Below are 22,767 nucleotides of genomic sequence, written 5' to 3' on the forward strand. Positions count from 1 at the left end.
AAACGTGAAATTCTGCGAAAATCTGAATTCTAGCCAAAATAGCCCCAGATGTTTTCAACATATGTCTAAACATTTATGCAACCATTTACAATTAACAGAATAATGCTTACTTGTTTAAAAGGTTTTAATTGTGTTTTACATTAATGAGTAACATTTTAGACTCATGTTTCAAAAATACTACAATGTAGTATTTTTGAAAAATACTAAAATCAAAATTTTACTACATAGTTTCATTACATAAACAAGGCATGCACAAGGGCATTCACCACAGGATTCAGTACTCATCAGTATTAAAGGCCTTAAAGGCTGGAGAAGAAGCAGGGTTAGCTGACACTAAGACTTCCGGTTCAGGAGTACAAAGAGTTTTAGGCGTCGATATAGAAGTTGTTCTTTTCAGGAATATTGTGATGGGAAGCTTCTTCCTTTGGTTGAACTCATTGAACATTATTATTATTAGCCATATGGTACAAGGAAGCCTGAGGCTTATGCTGCACCAGCCAAAAAAAATTTTCTGAACCACCCCGAGAGAGAGAGAGAGAGAGAGAGAGAGAGAGAGAGAGAGAGAGAGAGAGAGAGAGAGAGAGAGAGAGAGAGAGAGAAAGAGAGAGAGAGAGAGAGAGAAAGAGAGAGAGAGAGAGAGAGAGAGAGAGAGAGAGAAGTAGAAGGGAATCACCAAGAAAGAGAAGAATGATGATATCCAGCTCAGGACCCTGGGTGCCAAGCCCATACTCACCAGATGTGAGCCCCTGGGGTTATGGCTGTGTATGGTGTTAAAATATCATCGAGGCTTTCCTTGAACTTCACTGCACAGATCATGTCATCATATTTATTCATGAAGCCTGCTAGGCATATAGTGTCATGCATTGCCTGCATTAAGTTTTCCAAGTTGAATTCTTCCTCAATCTCGTCCACAGAGTAGGAATAACAAATTTTTGGGATCTACATTGAAAAAAAACTGATACTTTGTTTAGCGCACACACTCGTGAATTTTGTGTTTCTAGTATAGGCAATTAGTTCTCCCCCTCCACCCAATTCAATAAAAGTTCACCTCAAGTTAACCATCCATTAGTGCTGCTGCTTGTCCAATTAAATCGTTGCTGTCCTCCTCCTCCTCCACTAAGTCCTCAAAACCCCATCCTCTAAGAGCTCTTGGGATCTGTGCACGGAAAAACAGGCCAAGCTTTGTAATATGGCCTGCTGCATAGCTGCAAACTAAGAGCATAACCCGATCTTTTGCCACTTTGAATCATGGGTCCTCCTTCTCTTCGATGGCTATATAGGTGTACTGAGGCATCTTCTTCCAGAATAATGCCATCTCATCAGGATTGAAAACCTGTTCGAGTTCATACCCCTTCTTCTCGATGAGCTTCTTCAGTTGCGCAAGGTAGGCCTTAGCAGCCTCGTGATCAGCTTCATCAGCAGACTCGCCCATAATGTTTACATTACAGAGTGAATAATGCCTCTTGAATTCCTGGAACCATCCTTTACTGGCAATGAAAGTGGTTTCCATGGTGTTGATGATACAGGGGGTTTGCGGGTTAAATCGGTTGTAAAGAACGAGGGCCACAGTGGAAATCATAGCAATGTTGACAGGAAAGTTTTTTCTTTTTTTTTCTTTTTCTTTTCTTTTTTTTTTTTTTATGAAAACCCCAAACACATGACAGGTATTAGAACCTATAGTAATTAGTACCGTTCTTGGGTTGGAGGTTGAGAAGACAAGAGTAGATATTTGTTGACATTATACTTGAACTTCTGTGGGCTGTAATTTTCAGGAAATACATATGAAGGAAGGTTGTTCCGGAAAACTGCAGTTGAATGAATAAATGAGCAAGATGAAAAGTTGGTTATGTGAGTTTCAAGTTGGACAGTAAATGGATGTTGGCTGGTTGCAGGACGTGTTTGGACTGTTTTGAAAGAGAGAGAGTAGGAATTATAGAAGCCAATTCAGCAGAAACAGTACATCTATGAGACAGAGACTGGAGAGACTCTGTTAGAGATGAATCATTAATTAACCTAACTGCCCTCTTCTGAATGGAATCTAGAAGCCTGAGAGAGGTTTTGGAAACACAGCCCCAGATGTGGGAACAATATTCCATGGTAGGGCAGATTTGCAATTTGTACAGAGTGAACAGCTGTTTGGAAGAAAAGTAACGCCGAGAGTGAAAGAGAAAACCAAATTTTTTAGATGCAGAGGAAGCAATATTTGTAATGCACTTGTGCCATGAGAGATTAGAAGTACGGTAATCCCCAAAAGAGATATATCATCTTGCCTAGAAATCAGAGTATCACAAAAGGTAAGCATAGCAGCAGAAGAATCCTTTTTGTAAGATATATCTGCTGGTCTTTGATCCAAATGAACAGTGCATTCTCCATTTTTAACATCACTTTATCACGATATATGCACAATATATTATCATTTCAGTGACAACAGATTAACTGACAAAAGCTGCTTCCTGATTTACAGAAGTTTATTCACATTGATGCCCTCCGAGGAATTAAAATGAGGGGCAAATCAAGCACTCCAACTCGGCACCCAACTATACATGAGAGCCTACACTCATACATCAGATACTGCTTGTGGATCCCTCATTTTAATTCCTTTGAGAACATCAGACCTTTTCAGTGAAAGATAGAAAAAGATTATCAGTTTGATTAGTGAATTGGATAGTGAAAAAAGTCTACAGAAGATTTAGAATTCATATTTCACAGTGAACTTGCAATATTACTTCAAACAGTGTATGAAGATTATTGGTTTATTGTGCCATATTATGAGCTATTGGTTTTAATTCTGCGTCCAAGTGCAGAAGAAATATTATTGTGTGACACAGAGCGAAACGGAAGACAGAATGAATAATGACAAGTTTAATACTAATTGTAAAACACACGTATATTAAATATTAAATACATACAAAAGCTTTTGGTTATTATGGTAACCTTCATCAGTCAAACTGACAATTAAGAGTGTGGAACATGAAGGCATGTACTGCCAGTCATGTATAAGAAACTGCATGGTTAATTGTTTGATGTTGAAGTCTGTGACGTATGTGAACATTGTCAACGTTTGTCACTCGTCAAAATGGTTGCTTCAATAATAGGGTGGACACGACATCCACTGCTTCTGTTGACTGAGGTATTAGAGCATGTGATGTTTGACACCTCCAACCAGGCACGTCGCCGGTAGTGGCGGGACCTATCTAAAATCACGACATCTCGGTGCGTGTCAATGTTGTGGTGAGTTGACTAGAAGTGTTCAGCAATTGCCGAGTGTTCTATTTCCGCTAAGTAGATGGCTCTTTAGTGTTACGAAAGACGTTTGCAGAGCCGTCTTCCATTTTCCCTGATGTAGCTGCTAGTGTAGTCACGGCAGGAGATGCGGTAGACTAGACCACTTTGTAGTAAGGTGGGAACCGGTGTTTTCACTCTACAGATGAGGGATCACAACTTTCTGCCTGGAAGCTGTACACACTTTATCCCACGTGATTTTAGGACCCTAGAAACCTGTTGTGATGGGTTTGGGTAGTATGGGACAAAGGTGCTCACGGTTGAGCCATTACCTTGAATGGTCCTGTTGGTTGCTACGTGGTCATGTGTCTTTAGGTCACACCTGTAAAGGGTACTGATGGGATAGCCACACCTCCAAGATCCACCTTGAATTTAGAAATCTCGGTGCGTCTCTCATCTACAGAACTAGAGTGGGTTCAGGCACAGGTTAACAAGATCCGTGCAGTGCGAAGAAGATAGCTGCGTGTGTATGCTGACCGAAAGTTGGTAAATTGTCAGCACACGTTGGTTTACTGTAGATAGTTGTCTTCAAGCGCATGCCTTCGCATCGAACAAGGGTGCCTCAGTATGGTAGAGTGCATATTATGCAAAATAATATCGTTAAAATGTTCATTTATAGCCAGATCTGAAAGGAAGAAGTAAAATAACTGTACTTTCTTTAATTTGAAGAAAAGGCACTGAAGAAAATACCTCCATCAAGAAGGGTTTTTTCTTTGACTTCTTCAATTTGTCCATGAGTCAGAAGCATTCACTTTGATAACTTGTACTTTTCAATTTTACATCTCTGAAAAGTACCCATATTGCTTTTCTCACTGCTTTTAACCTATCTTTCAACAGAATTGTAAGTGCCACTTTTCTACCAATCTAATTACACAATTATTACTTTATTATTATTATTAGCCTTAGGGTTCAAGGAAGCCCGAGGCTTGTGCTGCACCAGCACAAAAAAAAAAAAAAAAAAAAAAAGTGTTACCCTGAGAGAGAGAAAGAGGTAGAAGAGAATCACCAAGAAAGCAAGAAAGAGAAGAATGATGATATCCAGCCCAGGACTCTGGGTTTACCAAGCCCATGCTCACCAGATATGAGCCCCTGGGGTCAATTTAACCAAAAGTATCCAACATTTTTTGGAGTTCTATGCAGTGGGTAAACTGATGATGTTTCCAACAGCAAATTCTAAATGGGAAGCATTCAAGGAAGTAATCTTGGAAGCTACTAGACTTTTTGTTCCAACTAAGAAATACTGCACTAGGTTCAAGCCCAAATGGATTAATGAGACTCGTGGCAGAGAGGAAAAATGCATGGGATGCACATAAATTGTCAGATGACACAGAAGCTTATGGTAGATACAAGCTAGTCTGTAATCAAGTCACAAACGAGGTCAGGCAAGCAAAGGCAGATTATGAAAAATCATTGGTAAAGGATGCAAAGAAAAACAGAAAAGACTTCTTTACTTATATAAACTCTAAAAGGAAGGGGATGAATCAGATTGGTCCACTTGATATCAATGGTTTGAATGTAGGTGATCATTCTTAGATAGTTGCCGAATTAAATAAGTATTTTGTAACTACATTCACACATGGGGAGTTATTCAAGGAGGAGAGGGCCAAATGTTTATCAAACTCTAACAGGGAGTTAAATGATTTTCTCAGTTAAATAACTGAGAGCAAAGAGGATAAGAAATTGTTAAACTTAAACATAAGAAAGGCACCTGGGGTGGAGTGATCCATCCAGTTATATTAAAGGAGGCAGCAAAGGAAGTAAGCAAACCCTTAGCCACAAATATGAGTAATAACTGAGAACAAAGTGGAGAAGAAATTGTTGAACTTAAACATAAGAAAGGTATCTGTGGTGGAGGGGATCCATCTAGTTATAAGGAAGGAGGCAACAAGGGAAGTATGCAAACCCTTAGCCATAATTATGAGAGTCAGGGAAGGTCACAAAGGGTGACACAAATAATTATAGACCTGTTAGTTTAATTTCTGTTCCGGGTAAAATAATGGAGTCACTGTTTAAAGAGGTGATACAGGATCACCTAGACAAGGCAGCAGTAATAGTTCAAACACAGCATGAGTTTGTTAAGGGGAAGTCTTGTATGACCAATCTGATAGGATTCTACGATGTGGTTACAAAGGAACTGGATGCGAAAAATAATTTTGATATCATATACTTGGATTTCAGGAAAGCTTTTGATACTGTTCACATGGAAGACTGCTGTACAAATTAGAGCAGTATGGCATTAAGGGCAAGTTACTGCAATGGATAAAGAAATGAATGAGTGGGAGACAACAGAGAGTGGTTATAAATGGACACTACTCTACCTGGACTAATGTTTTTAGCAGTGGTTCACTGCTGGGTCCATTTTGTGTATTTATCAATGATGTCAATGAAGGTATATCAGGCTTAATGTCCAAGTCGGTAGGGTTGTTAATCACAGTAAAGACAGTATGCTACTGCAAACAGGATCTAGAAAAGTTAGGAAGATGGGCTAAGTGACAACTGAAGTTTAACATTGACAAATGCAAAGTACTCCATATGGGTAGCAGTAACCCAAGAGAAATGTACTAACTGTGTGGTATTACACTAAAGGAGGTGGAGAACGAACATAACCTGGGGGTAATTGTGAAGTCAAATATGAAGTTCTGTGAGCAGTGGAGACATTCTGCCAGAGCAGCTCATGGACTTTTGTCAATGATATATATGAATTTTGCTAGCAAAGCCAAGGAAGTGATTAACCCTTTGTATAAGACAATGGTCAGGCCACATCTTGAGTATTGTATACAGGTCTGGAGGCCTCATTTTAGGAAGGATGTAGATTTCTAGAACGAGTACAGACAAGGGCAATTCATGAGAGGAATAAAGAGGTGCATTTATGAAGAAAGGCTTAAGTTCTGCAAGTTGCAGCATCTTTAGACTAGACACCTGCGAGGTGATATTATGTAGGCGTATAAGGCCTTGAATGGTTTGAGCAGGCTCAATGCTGATGGAACACTTCTGCTTGCTGAGATTAAGAATCTGAGGGGCGCCTGAGATTAAGAACCAGAGATTCAAATTGAGGAAAGACAGTTGTAGAATAGACGAGTGGAAGTTTTACTTTAGCCAGTGGGTAGTTGATTGCTGGAACAAATTTCCATCTGTTGTTGTGGAAGTTGATAGCTTAAATAAATTTAAGGTTGAACTAGACAAACATTTGGAGTGACCAGATGGGTGAAATAGGAACTTTTTATTTTATTTATTTATTTTTTGGCTGATGCTGTATAAGGTTGCTTTCATGCATCATATGCCTCAACTAATTCTATTTCAGAGGAAAATTATGTTCTATAACAAAAGATGCAAATACATATTCATCAAGAAATAAAACAACTATTTCTATTTTTTAATTTTTTTATATGCACTGCACACAAAAACTTCGTTATACTGATTTGTTTTCATATGTCTGATTATATCACATTTTCAACTGCTTCAAATTAAAAACCACATCTACACACACACAGTAAACAGAGCAAATAGTTACCATTTTCAGATTTAACACTACAGGGAAACAATTATATTTGAATAAGAAATGACATAAGTAGTAGTAGTACAAAGGGTACTAGGAAAGTTTTGCAATACAGCTTTGTTTATTTAATTTTTTCAAAGTAATTTCCTCTACATTCAATACATCTCTCCATCCTCCGAAACCAATCTTTAAACCAGTTCTGCCAAGTTTCACTAGGGAGTAAAGCACACTCGTTGTCCCAAGCCCGTAGAAGGTCCTCATCACTGGAAAACCGCCTCCCTTTTAGCTTCATTTTCACATGCGGGAACAGTGCAAAGTCGCAGGGAGAAAGGTCTGGACTGTAGGGAGGGTGCTCGAGAAGTTTCAGTCCTGTCGTGGTCAAATATTCGGTGCAGGCTTTGGCGCGGTGAACTGAAGCATTATCGTGATGGAGGTACCAGGTGTCCACTCTTGACTTTGGCCGCAGGTTCTTCATAGATCCAATGACTTTAGGCAGGCATTGTTCAGTATACCACTTAGCTGTGACTGTCTTCTGCGTGTCCAAAACGACACGTTCCACAATTCCACTCGATTTGAAAAATACAGCTATCATTTTCTTCTTTACAGATCGGGATTTTCTGACAATTACGGGTGTGTCATCATCATCAAAGACCCAAACTTTGTTTTGAGCCTTGGTCGGCAGATCGTAATAGTACAGCCAAGTCTCGTCACCTGTCACGATGTTGTTCACATACCGAGATTGTCCCTTATCAAACTTTTTTAACATCTCCCGGCACCAAATCACACGTCGTCATCTGCTCTTCAGTCAGTTGATGCGGCACCCAGAGAGAACAAAGTTTCTTCACGTGCAAATGATCTTGCAGAATCGAACGAATTGCTGGTGCATTTAGGCCCAAAGTATCCTCTATCTGTTGGTAGGTCACTCGCCTGTTTTCGTCAAGCATTTTCCTCACAGCAGTAACGTTTTCCTCCGTAACTGACGTTCGTGGCCTTCCCGGCCTCTCAGAATCCTCCAGAGTGAAATTTCCCCTTTGGAATTCTCTATACCACCTGAATATCGTTGTACGATGTGGACAATCATCACCTAGTGCAAGAGTCATTTCTTCTAAGCACTGGTCTATGGTTAAACCACGCACGAAATTATACCGCAAAACTCTCCTTATCTCATTTCGTGACCACGATGCCATCGCAAGCACTTTACACTCTCACTACTAATGAATAACTGAGCCCATCGACTTGGCGCGGCGGCTACTATGCACGTATGAACATGTCTCAACATGCAGCAACAAGCAGCTTACTGTGATTCATTGTTGCATCATATTGCAAAACTTTCCTAGTACCCTTTGTAGAGGCACATGAGACAAGAAAGCAAGCTTTTGTAGCATCAACCAAAAAAAAAAAAAAAAAAAAAAAAAAAACATTTCACACGCCCATTCCCTCTAAAAGTTTGTCCAGTTCCTCCTTGAATTTTTTTTAAGCTATCAACTTCCACAACGACAGATGGAAGTTTCTTCCAGCAATCTAGTACATGTTGGCTAGAGGCAAATTTCCACACATTAATTTTACAACTAACTTTCTTAAATTTGAATTTATGCCTGCCTCAGGATCGTAATCTGAGCAAGTGGAAGAATCCCATCAGCACTGAGCCTACTGAACCCATTATACACCTCCAGAGCACCTCACAGGTGTCGAGGCTCCAGAGCTGCCATTTTTAGAACTTAAGGCTAGCCTTCCTTCGTAAGAGCACCCCTTTGCTCCCCTCATCAATTTTGTTGCCCTTCTCTGTACTGCTCAAGCAACTCTACATCCTTCTAAAATGAGTCCCCCAGACATGCAAGCATTACTCAAGACTTGGCTTGATACTTGCCTTATAGAAAGGGATAATCTTTTCCTTTTCCCTACTAGAAAAATTCCTGAATATCATTGACATACCCCATGACCTGCTCTGGCAGATTGTCTGCACTGCTCAAAAAACTTCATGTCTGAGTGCACAATTATTCCCAAGTCTTTTTCATTCTCTACCACTCTAACACACAGTTGGTACGTATCTCTGGGATTACTTCTACCCATATGCAGCACTTTGCATTTGTCAAGGTAAAATTTTAGTTGCCACTTCTCAGCCCATTTGTCCAACTTTTCTAGATCCTGTTGCAGTACCACACTGCCATTACTGTCATTAACAACCCTTCCAACCTTTGTATCATTGACAAACTTCGACTTTAAGCCTGATATACCTTCATCAATATCACTGATAAATATACAAAACAACAGAGCGACCAACACTGCATCCTGAGGACTCCACTAATATTATTAGTGCACAACGAGCATGTCAATTGATTACTACTCTTTGTCTTCTCCCACTCAACCACCATTTTATCCAAATTGTATTTAATACCATTCTGCTCCAATTTGTACAGTAGTCTATTGTGCAACAGTATCAAAAGCTTTCCTGAAATCCACGTACATAACATCAAAATTATTTTTTCCATCCATTTCTTTTGTAAATACATCATAGTATCCAATCAAATTTGTCAGACATGGCTTTCCCTTAATAAACCCATGCTGTGTCTCAGTTATTACTAGTCTTGTCTAGACGACCGTGCAATGCTTCTTTAAATAGTGACTCCATTATTTTCCCTGGAACAGAACTTAAACTGACAGGATTGTAATTACTCGTGTCACCCTTTGTGAATTAGGAATACATTTGCCACATCTCCAGTCCTCGGGAACTTCAACTAAGTCCAAGGATGCTTTCATAATTATGGCAAAAGGTTTGCTTACTTCCTTTGCAGCCTCTTTAATATAACTGAATAGATCCCATCCACTCTAGGTGCCTTCTTATGTTTAACAGCAATGATTTCTCCTCCACTTTGCACTCAGTTATTACAAAATCATTATGCCCCCTGTTAGTTTAAGCTTCTGTCCTCCACTTCCCTACAGAATTCCTCATGTGCGAATGTCGATGCAGAATACTCATTCAGTTTGTCAGCTATTTGAGCAGGATCATCAACAGTCGAACCATCAACATCAAGAGGACCAACCTGATTCATTCCCTATTATAAACTCTAGAAGGAATTCTAGAGTTTATAAAAGTAAAGAAGTCTTTGCTGTTTTTCTTAGCATTCTTTGCCAAAGATTTCTCATAAACTGCCATTGCTTGCCTAAACTCCTTTGTGACTTGATTACAGACTAGCTTATATTTACAATAGGTTTCTATGTTGCCTGATAATTTATATGCATCTCGTGCATTTTTCTTCTCTGCCACGAGTCTCAGTAGTTCATCTGACACCCATTTAGGATTAAACCTTGAACAGTATTTCTTAGTTGGTATGAAAAGCCTATTAGCTTCTGCCATTAATTCCTTGAATGCTTGCCATTTAGAATTTGCTGTTGGTAACATCATCAGTTGGTCCTAATGGATAGAATTTGAAAACTGTCTGAGACCGCTGCAGTCACCTTTACAAAAGCAAAAACCCTTCCCTTTACCTCCTTGGTAATTATATATTTCAGTAACTCCCACATCAGTACACTGTGATCACTACTGCCAACTAGTGGTTCCATTGTATGCAAATTCTTAATGAACGAATAATCACTGTTGATTACCAGATCAAGAGTATTACTCTCTCTCTGGTTATCTCTTGAAGATGCTGCAGAAAACAATCATCCAATAAATCCACATAAGCTTTGCTAGCATACGTGTGACCAACCCAAAAGTTCCAGTCAATATCTGGGAAGTTAAAATTAGCTTATCAGCATTAGTAGAGGCATATGATGCAAGAAAGCAAGCTTATATCACAACAATCAAGAAAAAAAAAAAAAACTCCCCTATTATAAGCCATTCTGATTTACTGGCCCACTATTTCTCTGTACAATTGTTCATTGTACTCATTTGAATCATTAGGCCTATAACAGACTCCTACTCTTATTTTTGCTTTCGCAGTGCTTATGTCACACCAAACTGACTCAACAGTGCACTGTTCATCTATATCAACTGGATGCACTTCTTTTGATTTTATTTTTTTCTTAACTAATGGTATAACCCCTCCTCCCTTCCTATCCTGTCTAACTTTTCTGTGCACATTGTACTCACCAAATTCCAATTCTATACTGCTTATATCTGTGTGACACCATGTCTCTGATATCCCAACAATATCTGCCTTTGACGTCTTGAGCAGCACTTCAAATTCATCAAATTTATTTACCATACTCCTAGCATTGGTGTACATAAATACACAGCCCATGTATTTATTTGTTCCATGATGATTCCCACCAGTCCCTGAAATCCCCAGGACGCTGCCATCTAGGTCACTGCTCATTGTAATAGAAGCAGTGCAAGAATCACTTTCACCTCTGTTAATCTTATAGTCTGTGAATCCCACCCAGCATGCTAGCAGTTTTCCAACCCATCTAACACTGCCCCAATAGCATCAGCAAACAATCTTGCACCCCTTCTATTTAGGAGTATCCCATCCCTGTAGAAGCAGTCTTATGTTAATAATCGTGCACGCACACAGAGTCTGTCATCAAACTCTGCATTTGATGTCTGACATCAAACTGAACACAGAGTCTGTCATCAAAGGAAAAGGAATTTCACAAAAGCCCAACACACAAAAAAAAAAGATATTTTTAAAAAGGGAAGAACTTCCTTCCCCAACACCATAGCCAGATGCCCACTTTTCAACAACCTGTCAGAGCAATCCTACTTCCGTCTTATGGCAGTCAGATTTCTTCCTCACGAGATAGTCATTGCAAACAGAGTTATTTGCAACTCCTAATATCCCCTTCCTCCATCTATGCCACATGGCTAAGAGGACATTACTACTACTACTAGAACAAATAACCACTTAATTAGATAAAAATAGATAACTTACACAAATTTAAGGAAGAGTTAAGCAGATACCTGAAGGAAATGAAGTGACATTTTTTCTACTAAAACTAAATTTTCTTTTATAAATGTTAATCCTTGGTATATCAAATAATCATAGATTTAATTATAAATATTATCAAGCCAAGTGAGGGAATTAAAGAGCTATGAAATATATAGTCTATATAACAATCTATATTAAGATGTTTGCTGTCACTTATATTTGCAAGGGTTGTTTCTATGTACCTTGCATTTAAACTAGATTCAGAATCTGCATCACTTGAGTAGAATTCTATTTCAGTATCAGATGACACATTATAAAGAACTGATTCAATGTCATCACTTCATCATACAGTCCGTCCCTGTTCCTTTTCAGTCCTGATGTCTCAGGCTGTGAATCCATTATGATAACTATTTAGGGAAAAATTTTATAGGGAAACACTCTTTACACAAAATTTTATGAGCAGTCACACTAAGGATGTTTTTTCCCTCACAAACTAAAGCAAGCATAATTTTCAAAAAATTTTACCTTTTCTTCTTGTGGAAAATACTAAACTCGATAAAATAAATCAACATAAGCAAAGGACATTAGTGTCAATTGGTGTGCTGATATCGATCAGTTGTTTGTTTTATGTGCCTTTTCTTTTACAGTGCTCATTTGTTGACACCAAGTGAATGTATGCATATTTACATTAAGGCATAACTTGCAGTTTATTTTGATGCAAGTTTAAATTCAGGCAGCGAACATTTAATGCAACACAATTATAAATTAATCTAAATTTAAATTAATTATCTAAATTAATATGACAAAATAATTTGCTATGTAAAGAATCTGCTTTACAAACTTATCACAGCTATGCTTGATGGCCTTCAATCAACTATTTTAAGTAAGCATTTGGCAGTAAACATATGACCCTGACTGAATGGAGAATGATGTCTGAATGAAAGTATCAGTTGCTTATAGTGTCAGTTTATATATCTGATTATTTCTTGCACTTCTTCATTAAGCTAATTATGTATTAAATAAAAAAAAATAAAAAAAAAAATGGAAGTCTCAGTAACGTTCATGGCTACACTAATCAATACTAAGGGAAAAAATGTTGCTTATATTATTCAATGTCTTAGCACCTTCATGACAGTTGCATCATGTGCATAAAATACATTGTTTTTAGATTTCTCTGTACTTTTCTTAAAGCCACTGTATTCAGCTGGAGGAAAGTCATAAAAAAGTTATTCCCTCATTTTTTGTGGTTGATACACTTTGTACCACAATGTATAAGCTTAGACCACCATACACGAAGAAACCATCCTTGGGGGCCAATCAACCAAAATGGACTAGTCACTCGACACATATCCTCTGCTCTGTCACTTTACTAGAAATTTTTTAAATTAGAATAAAATTAGAATATCTCTGTTAATCAGTATTAGAAATGAATAAATATAGTCTATTGAATAAAAAGAAAAGTAAAGTTTTAACCTGGTGGTGAGCACCCAGATATATAACTGTAACCAAGATAAATTTCCACCCTCCTCTCTCTCATTTTTCATTTTAAACTATATTCTCCCCCAGGAGAAATTCAATGTATTCCAACATAATTTTTTGCTCAAATTCCAAAATATATCCTTGGGCTGAAATTTTTGAATTTTATGCTAAAAGTGGACTAAGTATTATCACTTAGAGATCATCTGATTTCTAAATTAAAATTGTCTTAATTAACTACTTTTTCTCTCAATGGGTATTGTTGTTCCCCAACCTTGGTTTGGGCTAAAAACATTGTGTACTTCTGGAATGAATATAAACTGGCTGTATTTGAAGGAAAGAAAAAATAATAATAATAAATAATGTGAGGAGATGTGTTTTGAAAACAAAAATTTTTATTTTGTTTTCAAAATAAAATTTCTTCCTCACAAATTTTTATTTTGAAAACAAAGTGTTTATTTTCAAATAAAATTGTCTTAAATGCCAGAAGCACAAAGATGCTGTTTTTTGCAATGAGGAAAAAAAAGCATTTAAAGCAAAATTCTTAATTTAGAAATTTCAATATCTAAACAATGATTGTCCAATTTTCGCATCAAATTCAAAAATTTCAGCCCAAATATGAAACGAGAATCAGACAAAAAAAATAGCCTAAAACTAAAAGTAAGTGAGCTAGACCCTGTTGCATTTTAATTGAAACACACTATATATGTATGAGTTTTATTCTGTATGGGTACTGAGCACGTTTCTGAGCACAGTAATGGATTAATAATAGTTATCTGAGGAGCCTTAAACACAACAAAAGTAAACAATGGATGTATATTGTGTAATATCACCTATTACGTAAAAAAAAAAAAAAAATTCTTGGAAGAAATCTTAAATATGAATAAAGACATTTAGTTAACCTGTTCCACTACTTTAATTCATGAACAAAAAAAAGAAAAGAATTTTGATATATTCAAAAGCACTGATATCAATGAATTATATGACTTAATGAAAGTATAAATACCTGTGTAGAGCGTCGTGTCTCTCGTACTCGTTTTGCATGTGCTTTCCTTTGTGCTTCTGATCCATCATCTCGAGTTGGATGAACAAATGCTCTATGTCAACATTTAATGCATAAAAATATGATTGCAACGTATCAATTATCTTAAATAGACACTATATTATTCATAATCATAAACAAAAACACATTAACAATAGCAAAATATACGCCATTCTGATACATTAATATTAACAAATGTTTATATTTAAAGGTGGAGGAGAGTACTTAAGAAATATCAATCACAGCACAAAGAAACCTTTTCTTCTAATGTATCCTTTCATGACAAACCAGAATAAGTTACAGTCCTGTAAACAGGCCGGCAGCAAGAATATTTTTTTAGTACCTAGTTGCAAAAAGGATAATTACACACTTTCCCAAAAATATGTATATATTTTAGTGTTCATTTCATTGCCCATCCCTCACAAACACAAAGTGGTTGTTTCCTATAGAAACACACACACATGTTAATTAACATAGTATTAGTAGTGGCAAATAATGCAAGATAGCAAGATTATAAAGCACGAGCCAAAAAAAAAAAAAGAATTTTTTTTAGTTCTTCCTTCAATTAATTCAAACTACCCACATCCAAAATAACACATGGAAGTTTGTTCTAATAATCAACCACCCGCTAGCTGAAGGCAAACCTTAATACATCTATCCCACAACACCTTCAATTTGAATTTATATCCCGTGTATATATGTGTGTGTGTGGGGGGGGGGGGGGGGGCTGATCAAGAGAAAGAATTCCATAACCATTGAGCTGGTTCAATCCAATCAAAATCGTAAACACCCCTCAATCAGATAGCCCAACAGGTGCCTAGTCTCCAGATGCTGCATTCTGCAAAACTGAAGCCTTTCTTGATAAGATCTTCCTAATTCCTCATTCAATAAGCACTTCCTAATTCATTTCACAAATATACGTGGTCTCAATTCTAATCTCAACGATGTCCATTTCCACTTGCAGACTACCAAACCCCATTAACTTTTTCTGAGAGAATCTCAGTTATCGGTTGATTCAACTACTGCTCATCTCAGATGCCCAAATTATTCGCTGTATGATTCCTTTCGCCTCAAAGGTGGTACTTGTGCATATGTCCGTTCTGATATTCCCTGTCAGAACTTGGCAATTTGGAATCTCTTCTCTTTGATCTTCTCTGGCTTAAAATCTCTCTACCCCATTGTGTCAAATTCATCTGTTGTCTCTACTGTTCTCCCAACTCCAATAATCACTTGGAGCTCTTTGACTTCCTCTCTTTGCAACTTAACTTTCTCCAGTCTAACTTTCCTAAGAGAGGTAATTTTCCTTGGTGATTTTAATGTTCACAACTCCAGCTGGCTTCCGTTTTCTAGTAACACCGACCCAGCAGGTCGAGATTCTGAGGCTTTTGCAATTACTAATGACCTAGCACAGATTGTTCATTTACCTAAAAGAATACCGGACAATCCTAATCATACAGCCAATATGCTTGATCTTTTTCTCACAAACAACCCTGCTAAGTACACGGTCGAAGTGAGAGGTCCTTTAGGCACTTCAGATCACGACTTGGTGATTGTCTCTTCTCCAAAGGAACCTTTATCTCATGACTATTCCCAACCTCGTGTTGTTTGGAATTACAAGAATGCAAAATGGGATGACCTGCGAGGCTTCTTTTCTTCTTTTCCTTGGTCGGATTACTGTTTCAAAACGTCTGATGTCAACGTTTGCTCAGATCGTGTCAGTGAAATTATTCTTGCAGGAATGGAATCCTTTATCCCACACTCCACTTTAAAATCTCGTCCTTTATCTAAACCTTGGTTTTCCAATAAATGTGCTAAGGCTGTTCAAGGGAAGAATGTTGCATATCGTAATTGGCTTGTTTCTAATTCTCCAGTTTCATTTTCTGCCTACACCAAAGCTCGCAACAATTGTAAAGCAGTTATTAATCAGTCCAAACTAGAGTGTGAACAGGCTAAGAGTAGAAAACTTGCTTCTTGCCCTAAGGGTAGCCGAGCATTCTGGTCTCTTGCCAAAGCTATTGGCCGCAACTTTTGCCCATCTCTGCTCCCACCTCTGTCCAAACCAGATGGTTCTGTTGTCACTTCAGCCAAGGATAAAGCTGATCTGCTAGCATCCCATTTCTCTTCCAGCTCATGTATTAATGATCTTGGTAAAACACCTCCCACCATTCCAAACATGCTCCATTCAATACCTCCTGTGGTCTTCCGTCAAAAAGATATCAGAAGGATTTTGATGAATCTTGATGCTAAGAAAGCTCCAGGTCCCGATGGTATTTCTCCACTTGTTCTCAAAACCTGTGCTCCTGAACTTACTCCTATTCTTTGCCGCCTTTTTTCACTTTCTTATTCCAAAGGTGTTTTTCCTTCTGCTTGGAAATTTGCTCATATCCAGCCAGTTCCTAAAAAGGGTGACAAATCCCTCCCATCCAATTATCGTCCCATTGAAATTACTTCTACTCTTTCTAAAGTAATGGAGAAATCAATTAACAGCCAACTCTTAAACTACCTAGAAACCTTCCGTCTGATCAACGATCGCCAGTATGGATTCCGTCAGTGTCGATCCACTGGCGATATTCTGGCTTACGCTACCCATTTATGGACTAATTCAATGGAAAGGTTCGGTGAAACACAAAGTAGTTGCTCTTGACATCTCAAAGGCTTTTGATCATGTTTGGCATAAAGGTCTTCTAAACAAGCTTCCATCTTATGGTTTGCCAACTGTTTTTAGTAATTGGTTATCCAGTTTTCTCTCTGATCACTCACTCAGGGTGATGGTAGATGGCTCTCTGTCTTCTAACTTCTTCACTAATGCCGGTGTCCCCCACTCTTTTCCTCTTGTATATTAATGACCTTCTTCCATTGACTGGAAATCCTATGCATAGTTTTGCCGATGATAGCACATTGCATTCCACTTTCCATTTTGAGAAACCTTGTCCTGCTCAATCAGCTTCAACTTCTCGAAAGTCTGCTACCAATTCCTTAAATGCCGATCTTCAGGTAATTCTCCAGTGGGGCAAAGACAACTTAGTTGATTTCAACCCTTCTAAAACTCAGTCTTGTCTAATATCTCACAAAAAGGACTCTTCTATTCCTATGCTTATCTTTAGTGACACTCCGATTTCTAAGCAAAAAGATATCTCTCTTTTGGGGATTACCCTGACTTCTAATCTCTCTCCGATTTCTAGGCAAAATGATATATCTCTTTTGGGGATTACCCTGCGTTCTAATCTCTCTTGGCACAAGCACATTACAAATATTGCTTCCTCTGCATCTAAAAAACTTGGTTTTATCTTTCGCACTCGATGTTACCTTTCTTCCAAACAGCTGCTCACTCTGTATAAATCGCAAATCCGCCCTGCCATGGAATATTGTTCCCACATCTGGGGTGGTGCCCCCAAAACCTCTCTCAGGCTTCTTGATTCCATTCAGAAGAGGGCAGTTAGGTTAATTAATGATTCATCTCTAACAGAATCTCTCACTCGCTTTCTCATATACGTACTGTTTCTGCTGCATGCCTCTTCCACAGATACTTCCATGGGCACTGTTCTTCTGAATTGGCTTCTATAATTCCCGCTCTCTCTTTCAAAACAGTCCGAACACGTGCCACCACCAGCCAACATCCATTTACTGTCCAACTCCAAACTCACAGAACCAACTTTTCATCTTCCTCGTTTATTCATTCAACTGCCATTTTCTGGAACACCCTTCCTTTATACGTATTTCCTGAAAATTACAATCTACAGAAGTTCAAGTCCAGTGTCAACAAATATCTTCTTTCGTCTTCTGAACCTCCGACCCAAGCATGGTACCAAGTACTATAGGTTCTAATACCTCTCGTGTTTGGGGTTCACATAAAAAAAAAAAAATATGGGGGAGAATATTAATTCGTATGCCAATCTGCTGTAAGGTACGTAGAGTAATTCTTTTGTTAGCCCTAAGTTTCCCAAGGATAATGTCAAGCTTATTTTTCAGTTTAGAAAAAAAAACAATTGAAAAATTAAATTAAAATTTAATTTTTAAAAAATTTTAAATTAAAATTGAAAAACAATTACAAAATTTTGCAATACAAAGCCCTAATTATAGAATGGTTCCGCCACCACTCCGATCTAAAAATTTTAAATGCAAAACTCCCCTTCAATCTTTCTCCGGTTTGGAATCTCAATCAGCGGGACTCACGTCCTGTTTTGGTGTAGAGACTTGTTTGCATCTGGTTCCTTTTTTTCCTATCAGCAGAAGCAGTATTTTTGAGTTTGGAAAGAAATCTACTTGCTGTTGACTGATTACAAAACACTCTATAAGTAATATGATGGGAAAAACATCCTTCCTCACGTAAAGCAACAATAGCACTCTTTCTTCGTGGCGTCAACTGCACGTAACTCGCCATCCTGACACAAGCAAGGAATGTCTGCAACTCTTGCAGAGTGTGCTTATATAGCTGAAAGTAACAGCTGAGGCAATATTACATCATCACATACATGTGTCAATCTTATCTGATGCAATCTGTAAGAAATATTGCCATATACTTATGTTATTCGGATGAAAATTACAATTTTAAGGGGTGATGCACTTTCTTTGAACACCAGTGTATATACTATTTTATTTTGTAATATAATCATTTGAATATAAATTGTTTCAGGCAAGACAGTGATTTACTGAAATCTATTCCTAATCATGGACTGAAAATCAAATCATCCCAATAAATTCCCTTCTACTATGTGGTTCTAACTAAGTCAAAACAGCGTAAAAACATGATAGACATTCAGAAAATATATGAGTTACATATTTTGTCTGTCTTGTAGGTACGCATTGGTCTCCTGAATACAAATATGAAGTTCAGAAACTGCTCGACATATATAATATAAAAAAACAGGATGTTGCGTGTTGCTGAAACTTCATTTTCTGTATTTGCATTTAGATTTCTTCCTCTTTTAAATTGTACATATATTTTCTACAGTAATGTATTATATTATTTGAACTATGTATACAAAAATATACATAGTTCAAATAATACAATTCTAAAATTTAAAAGTGAAAAACTAACTGTATATCTTTTTTTTATATTTTTTAATATTTCTAGCATTATATGTGCTAGAAAAAAACTGAAAAACATATCTGAAAGCAGTGCACAAACCCTGAATAAAAAGGTGTTATTATACTTTTGATGGGAAAATTATAATAAAGCAATTCAAATTCCAGAATCAACCTTTTCACTTTCCTGCAATCTGCACCTCTACTGTTGCTGGTCCCCAGAAAAATGGAAATAACAGGTCTTGCTGTGAAGAGAAACATCCTGTTTTCATTTATAAGTTTACAAAGAAACAAAAACATTTGAACCTTTTCTTCATATGCAGAGAGAGAGAGAAAGAGAGAGAGAGAGTTGTTCATACACACTAGTCACAATTTTTGTGAAACAATGTGATAGTCTTCTCAGTGTTTTGTTGAAAAATTTTATTAACATTGGTAGTAATATAGAGAAATACAGTAAACCCCCACTATACGTGGGGGTTACGTTCCTGAGAAATGTTGGAATACCGAAAACGCGAATACTGAGTTATGGCTCTCATAGTAATAAAGGGGTTCCGTTCCAAAGTATGTAATATATAAGAAAAACTAGTCAAAATTTTTGTCTATGTATGTATTATATGTACCTTCATAATATGACTATGTATATAGACAGTACATAGTGAAATGCAAGCATATGGCATCGAAATGAAAATAAGAAATAATTTAATATTAAATGTAATATTTATTAGAAATTTCAAACAAATCTTTCAAACCAGCACCTTTATTAGCAAAAAAACTTATCCCGCCAGTGCTATCACCAGTTTCGCTAAAGGAGTTTTGCTTTTTCCCGAATGATGAGTGAATTTAATGGAACGAACTCAAAATAAAAATTTTGAGTTCGTTCTTCTATCTACAGATTTAGAGCTTTTTCCATTTATTCTAATTTAACATCACGAGTTACAGAGCAAATTTTTGAAGCAATTAGCGTGTTTTCACGGACACTACGGCGGATTTTTTCTTCGAATTTTTTGATTGATCTGTTGACTCATTGATTTTATAATGTTTTGCCACTGAGGAGACACTTTCACCATTAGAAATTTTGTCTAATAACTCAATTTTATTCTCTAATGTCATCACCTTCTTTGATCTTTTCACATTTCCCTTGTTATTCATAGCGATATTTTTTGCACAGGTTAGAATGAACTTGTCCACAATAAAGTCACTTTCTTCCGTTAACACGCTCGAAAAAGTCTGTTTTACACTGCAAAACAGTAGATTTATCACTTTTGTAAGCATATCAATTTATAAATTGATAAATTTATTCAATTTATAAGCATATAAATTAAAAGCAAACGACGAAATCTTCCATGACAAGCGCATAACACATACTGAACAAGGATTAGCGAGAAACATCCACGCTCGCGATTTTGTCACCTCTCTCCCCCCACCCACTGAGCGCTGTTTTGACCAGGAAAGATAATTTTAGCCACGCCCATGTTTTTTTATGGCGGAAAATATTCACGGCGCTTTAAAATTCACATTTTTTTTAGGTTTCATTTCATATTAAATCGGCAATCGCGAATACGCGAAACCGCGAATACAGATACCGCGAATAGTGGGGGTTTACTGTAGTCTCTTTAATGCTTTTCTTCATTTCACTAGGTACAAAGCTTCATTTTGTAACAATATCCTACAGCAAGAGTAAGGGGAAAGTAAACTCTAGTAAACTCGAGAGAAAACTCTAGAAGTAAGGGGATGAATCAGATTGTTCCACTTGATATCGATGGTTCGACTCTTGAGAACCCTGCTCAGGCAGCTGACAAACTGAACGAGTATTTTGCATCTAAGTTCACACATGAGGAATTATTCAGGGAGGGGAATGTCAGAAATTTATCAAACTATGGAAGGGGACTAAATGATTTTGTAATAACTGAGAGCAAAGTGGAGGAGAAATTGTTGAAATTGAACATAAGAAAAGCACGTGGAGTGGATGGGATCTATCCAATTATATTAAAGGAGGCAGCAAAGGAAATAAGTAAACCCTCAGCCATAATTATGAAAGCTTCCTTGGACTCAGGGGAGGTCCCCGTGGACTGGAGATGTGCAAATGTGACCACAATTCACAAAGGGGATCAAAGAGTGATACAATAATTACAGACCTGTTAGTTTAACTTCTGTTAAAGGAAGCAGCAAAGGAAATAAGCAAATGTGACCCCAATTTACAAAGGGGATCAAAAGAGTGACAAGTAATTACAGACCTGTTAGTTTAACTTATATTAACCCCCATCCCGGAACATTTTTTCTGGAAAATGTGCCATAATGTATAGACTTTTTTTTTATTTTACAGATTAAAAGTATGCATCATGCGAATACTCATTGTATAGTTTTTTATTAATTTTTTCATAGAAAATACCTGGGCGTAATTAACCCATTTGGGCTATCCCGAGTTATCTTGTGTATGCCAAAAAGCGTGCAAATTATACAGATTTTTTTAATAGATTAGTGCTTGAGCTAAAAGAAAGGCACAGAAAAAGTCTTCATTACTCATTATATAAATAAATTTAAAAAATCAAGTGGAACGCACAACCCATAGAAAAGCCAACTCGCAAAGAAATGATTCACACTTTTAAAACGGTTCGTATGGTCTACAGTTTTGTCAAAATGTTCCTGATAATGTTTTTAATGCTCTGAACAAATGTGAGAATCAGACATTTTTTAATTGTACTGTGCAAACAAAAATTACAGATTTTATTTAATTTGTGATACTTACTGGCGAAAATTGTGTAAATGAAATTTAAATAAGTGTTTTTGAAATAAAATACATTAAAAATAAATGTAGATTTGTTTTCATTTTATAATTAGATAATTTATAATAAAAAAGATATTCTCTGTATAACGAAATTTCTCTATAACGAATTTTTTCGCTGGATTTATCAAATTCGTTATAGGAAAGTTCGACTGTATATATATAATCAAATTAATCCAAAAATTAAATAGAGAAATAAAAATTATATATTAAAATAAATAAGAAAAATAATAGGAAAAGCTAACATCAGTGGCAGCAGAAAAGCACAATCCACTACATTTTATTTTATTCAGTTCATTTTCACTCTACTGGTTTGCCATGCTACTGGCAATATTCTATTTTAATTTAGCTTATGTATATATAGGGGACAAGATATTGCATTGCTGTTCCCTGGAGGTTTGTCATATATTTATGCTGTTTCCTTTTTTAGGTTGAAGCCACAGTGTCATGTTACATATATATTGGGACTGCATTTGAAAAGTCAAACCAAAGAAGAATCTCATAGTTAAGCATATCAAAAGTATATACATTACTGTATATTGTAAATATAAGAAAAATTTATATGTATTCCTTACCTTTCAGTTACATCTCCATGTAATGGACCATTTGAAGTATCTTTAGTCTGACAAGAACAGGAAAGGGGAAGGTGAAATATATTGAAAATGAATATATTGAATTATTGAATTCAATATACTGAAAATGAAATATATCAGATATAAGATTATAATGAAGCATATCATTAACACCAAAGTTAATTATCTAATTAAAAAAAATAGTTGGCTCACTAATTGTTTTA

General features: G+C 36.8%; 1 protein-coding gene across 3 annotated transcripts in view; it reads right to left on the bottom strand.

Annotated features, from left to right (window-relative positions):
• The window catches only part of LOC150074973 (uncharacterized), a 763,849-nt gene that overhangs the window by 343,541 nt on the left and 397,541 nt on the right, over positions 1 to 22,767 (bottom strand). For all 3 annotated transcript variants that reach the window (XM_090388939.1, XM_090388938.1, XM_090388937.1), the window contains exons 10-11: positions 22,547 to 22,593; positions 14,129 to 14,219 (exon numbers count right to left, since the gene is read on the bottom strand). In XM_090388939.1, coding sequence (XP_090245065.1) covers positions 14,129 to 14,219; positions 22,547 to 22,593 — 138 coding nt within the window. The remainder of the gene's footprint in view (positions 1 to 14,128; positions 14,220 to 22,546; positions 22,594 to 22,767) is intronic.

This window comes from Mastigoproctus giganteus, chromosome 14 (genome assembly GCF_048544385.1).
Source record: "Mastigoproctus giganteus isolate SK-2022 chromosome 14, ASM4854438v1, whole genome shotgun sequence".
Classification (NCBI taxonomy): Eukaryota; Metazoa; Arthropoda; class Arachnida; order Uropygi; family Thelyphonidae; genus Mastigoproctus; species Mastigoproctus giganteus.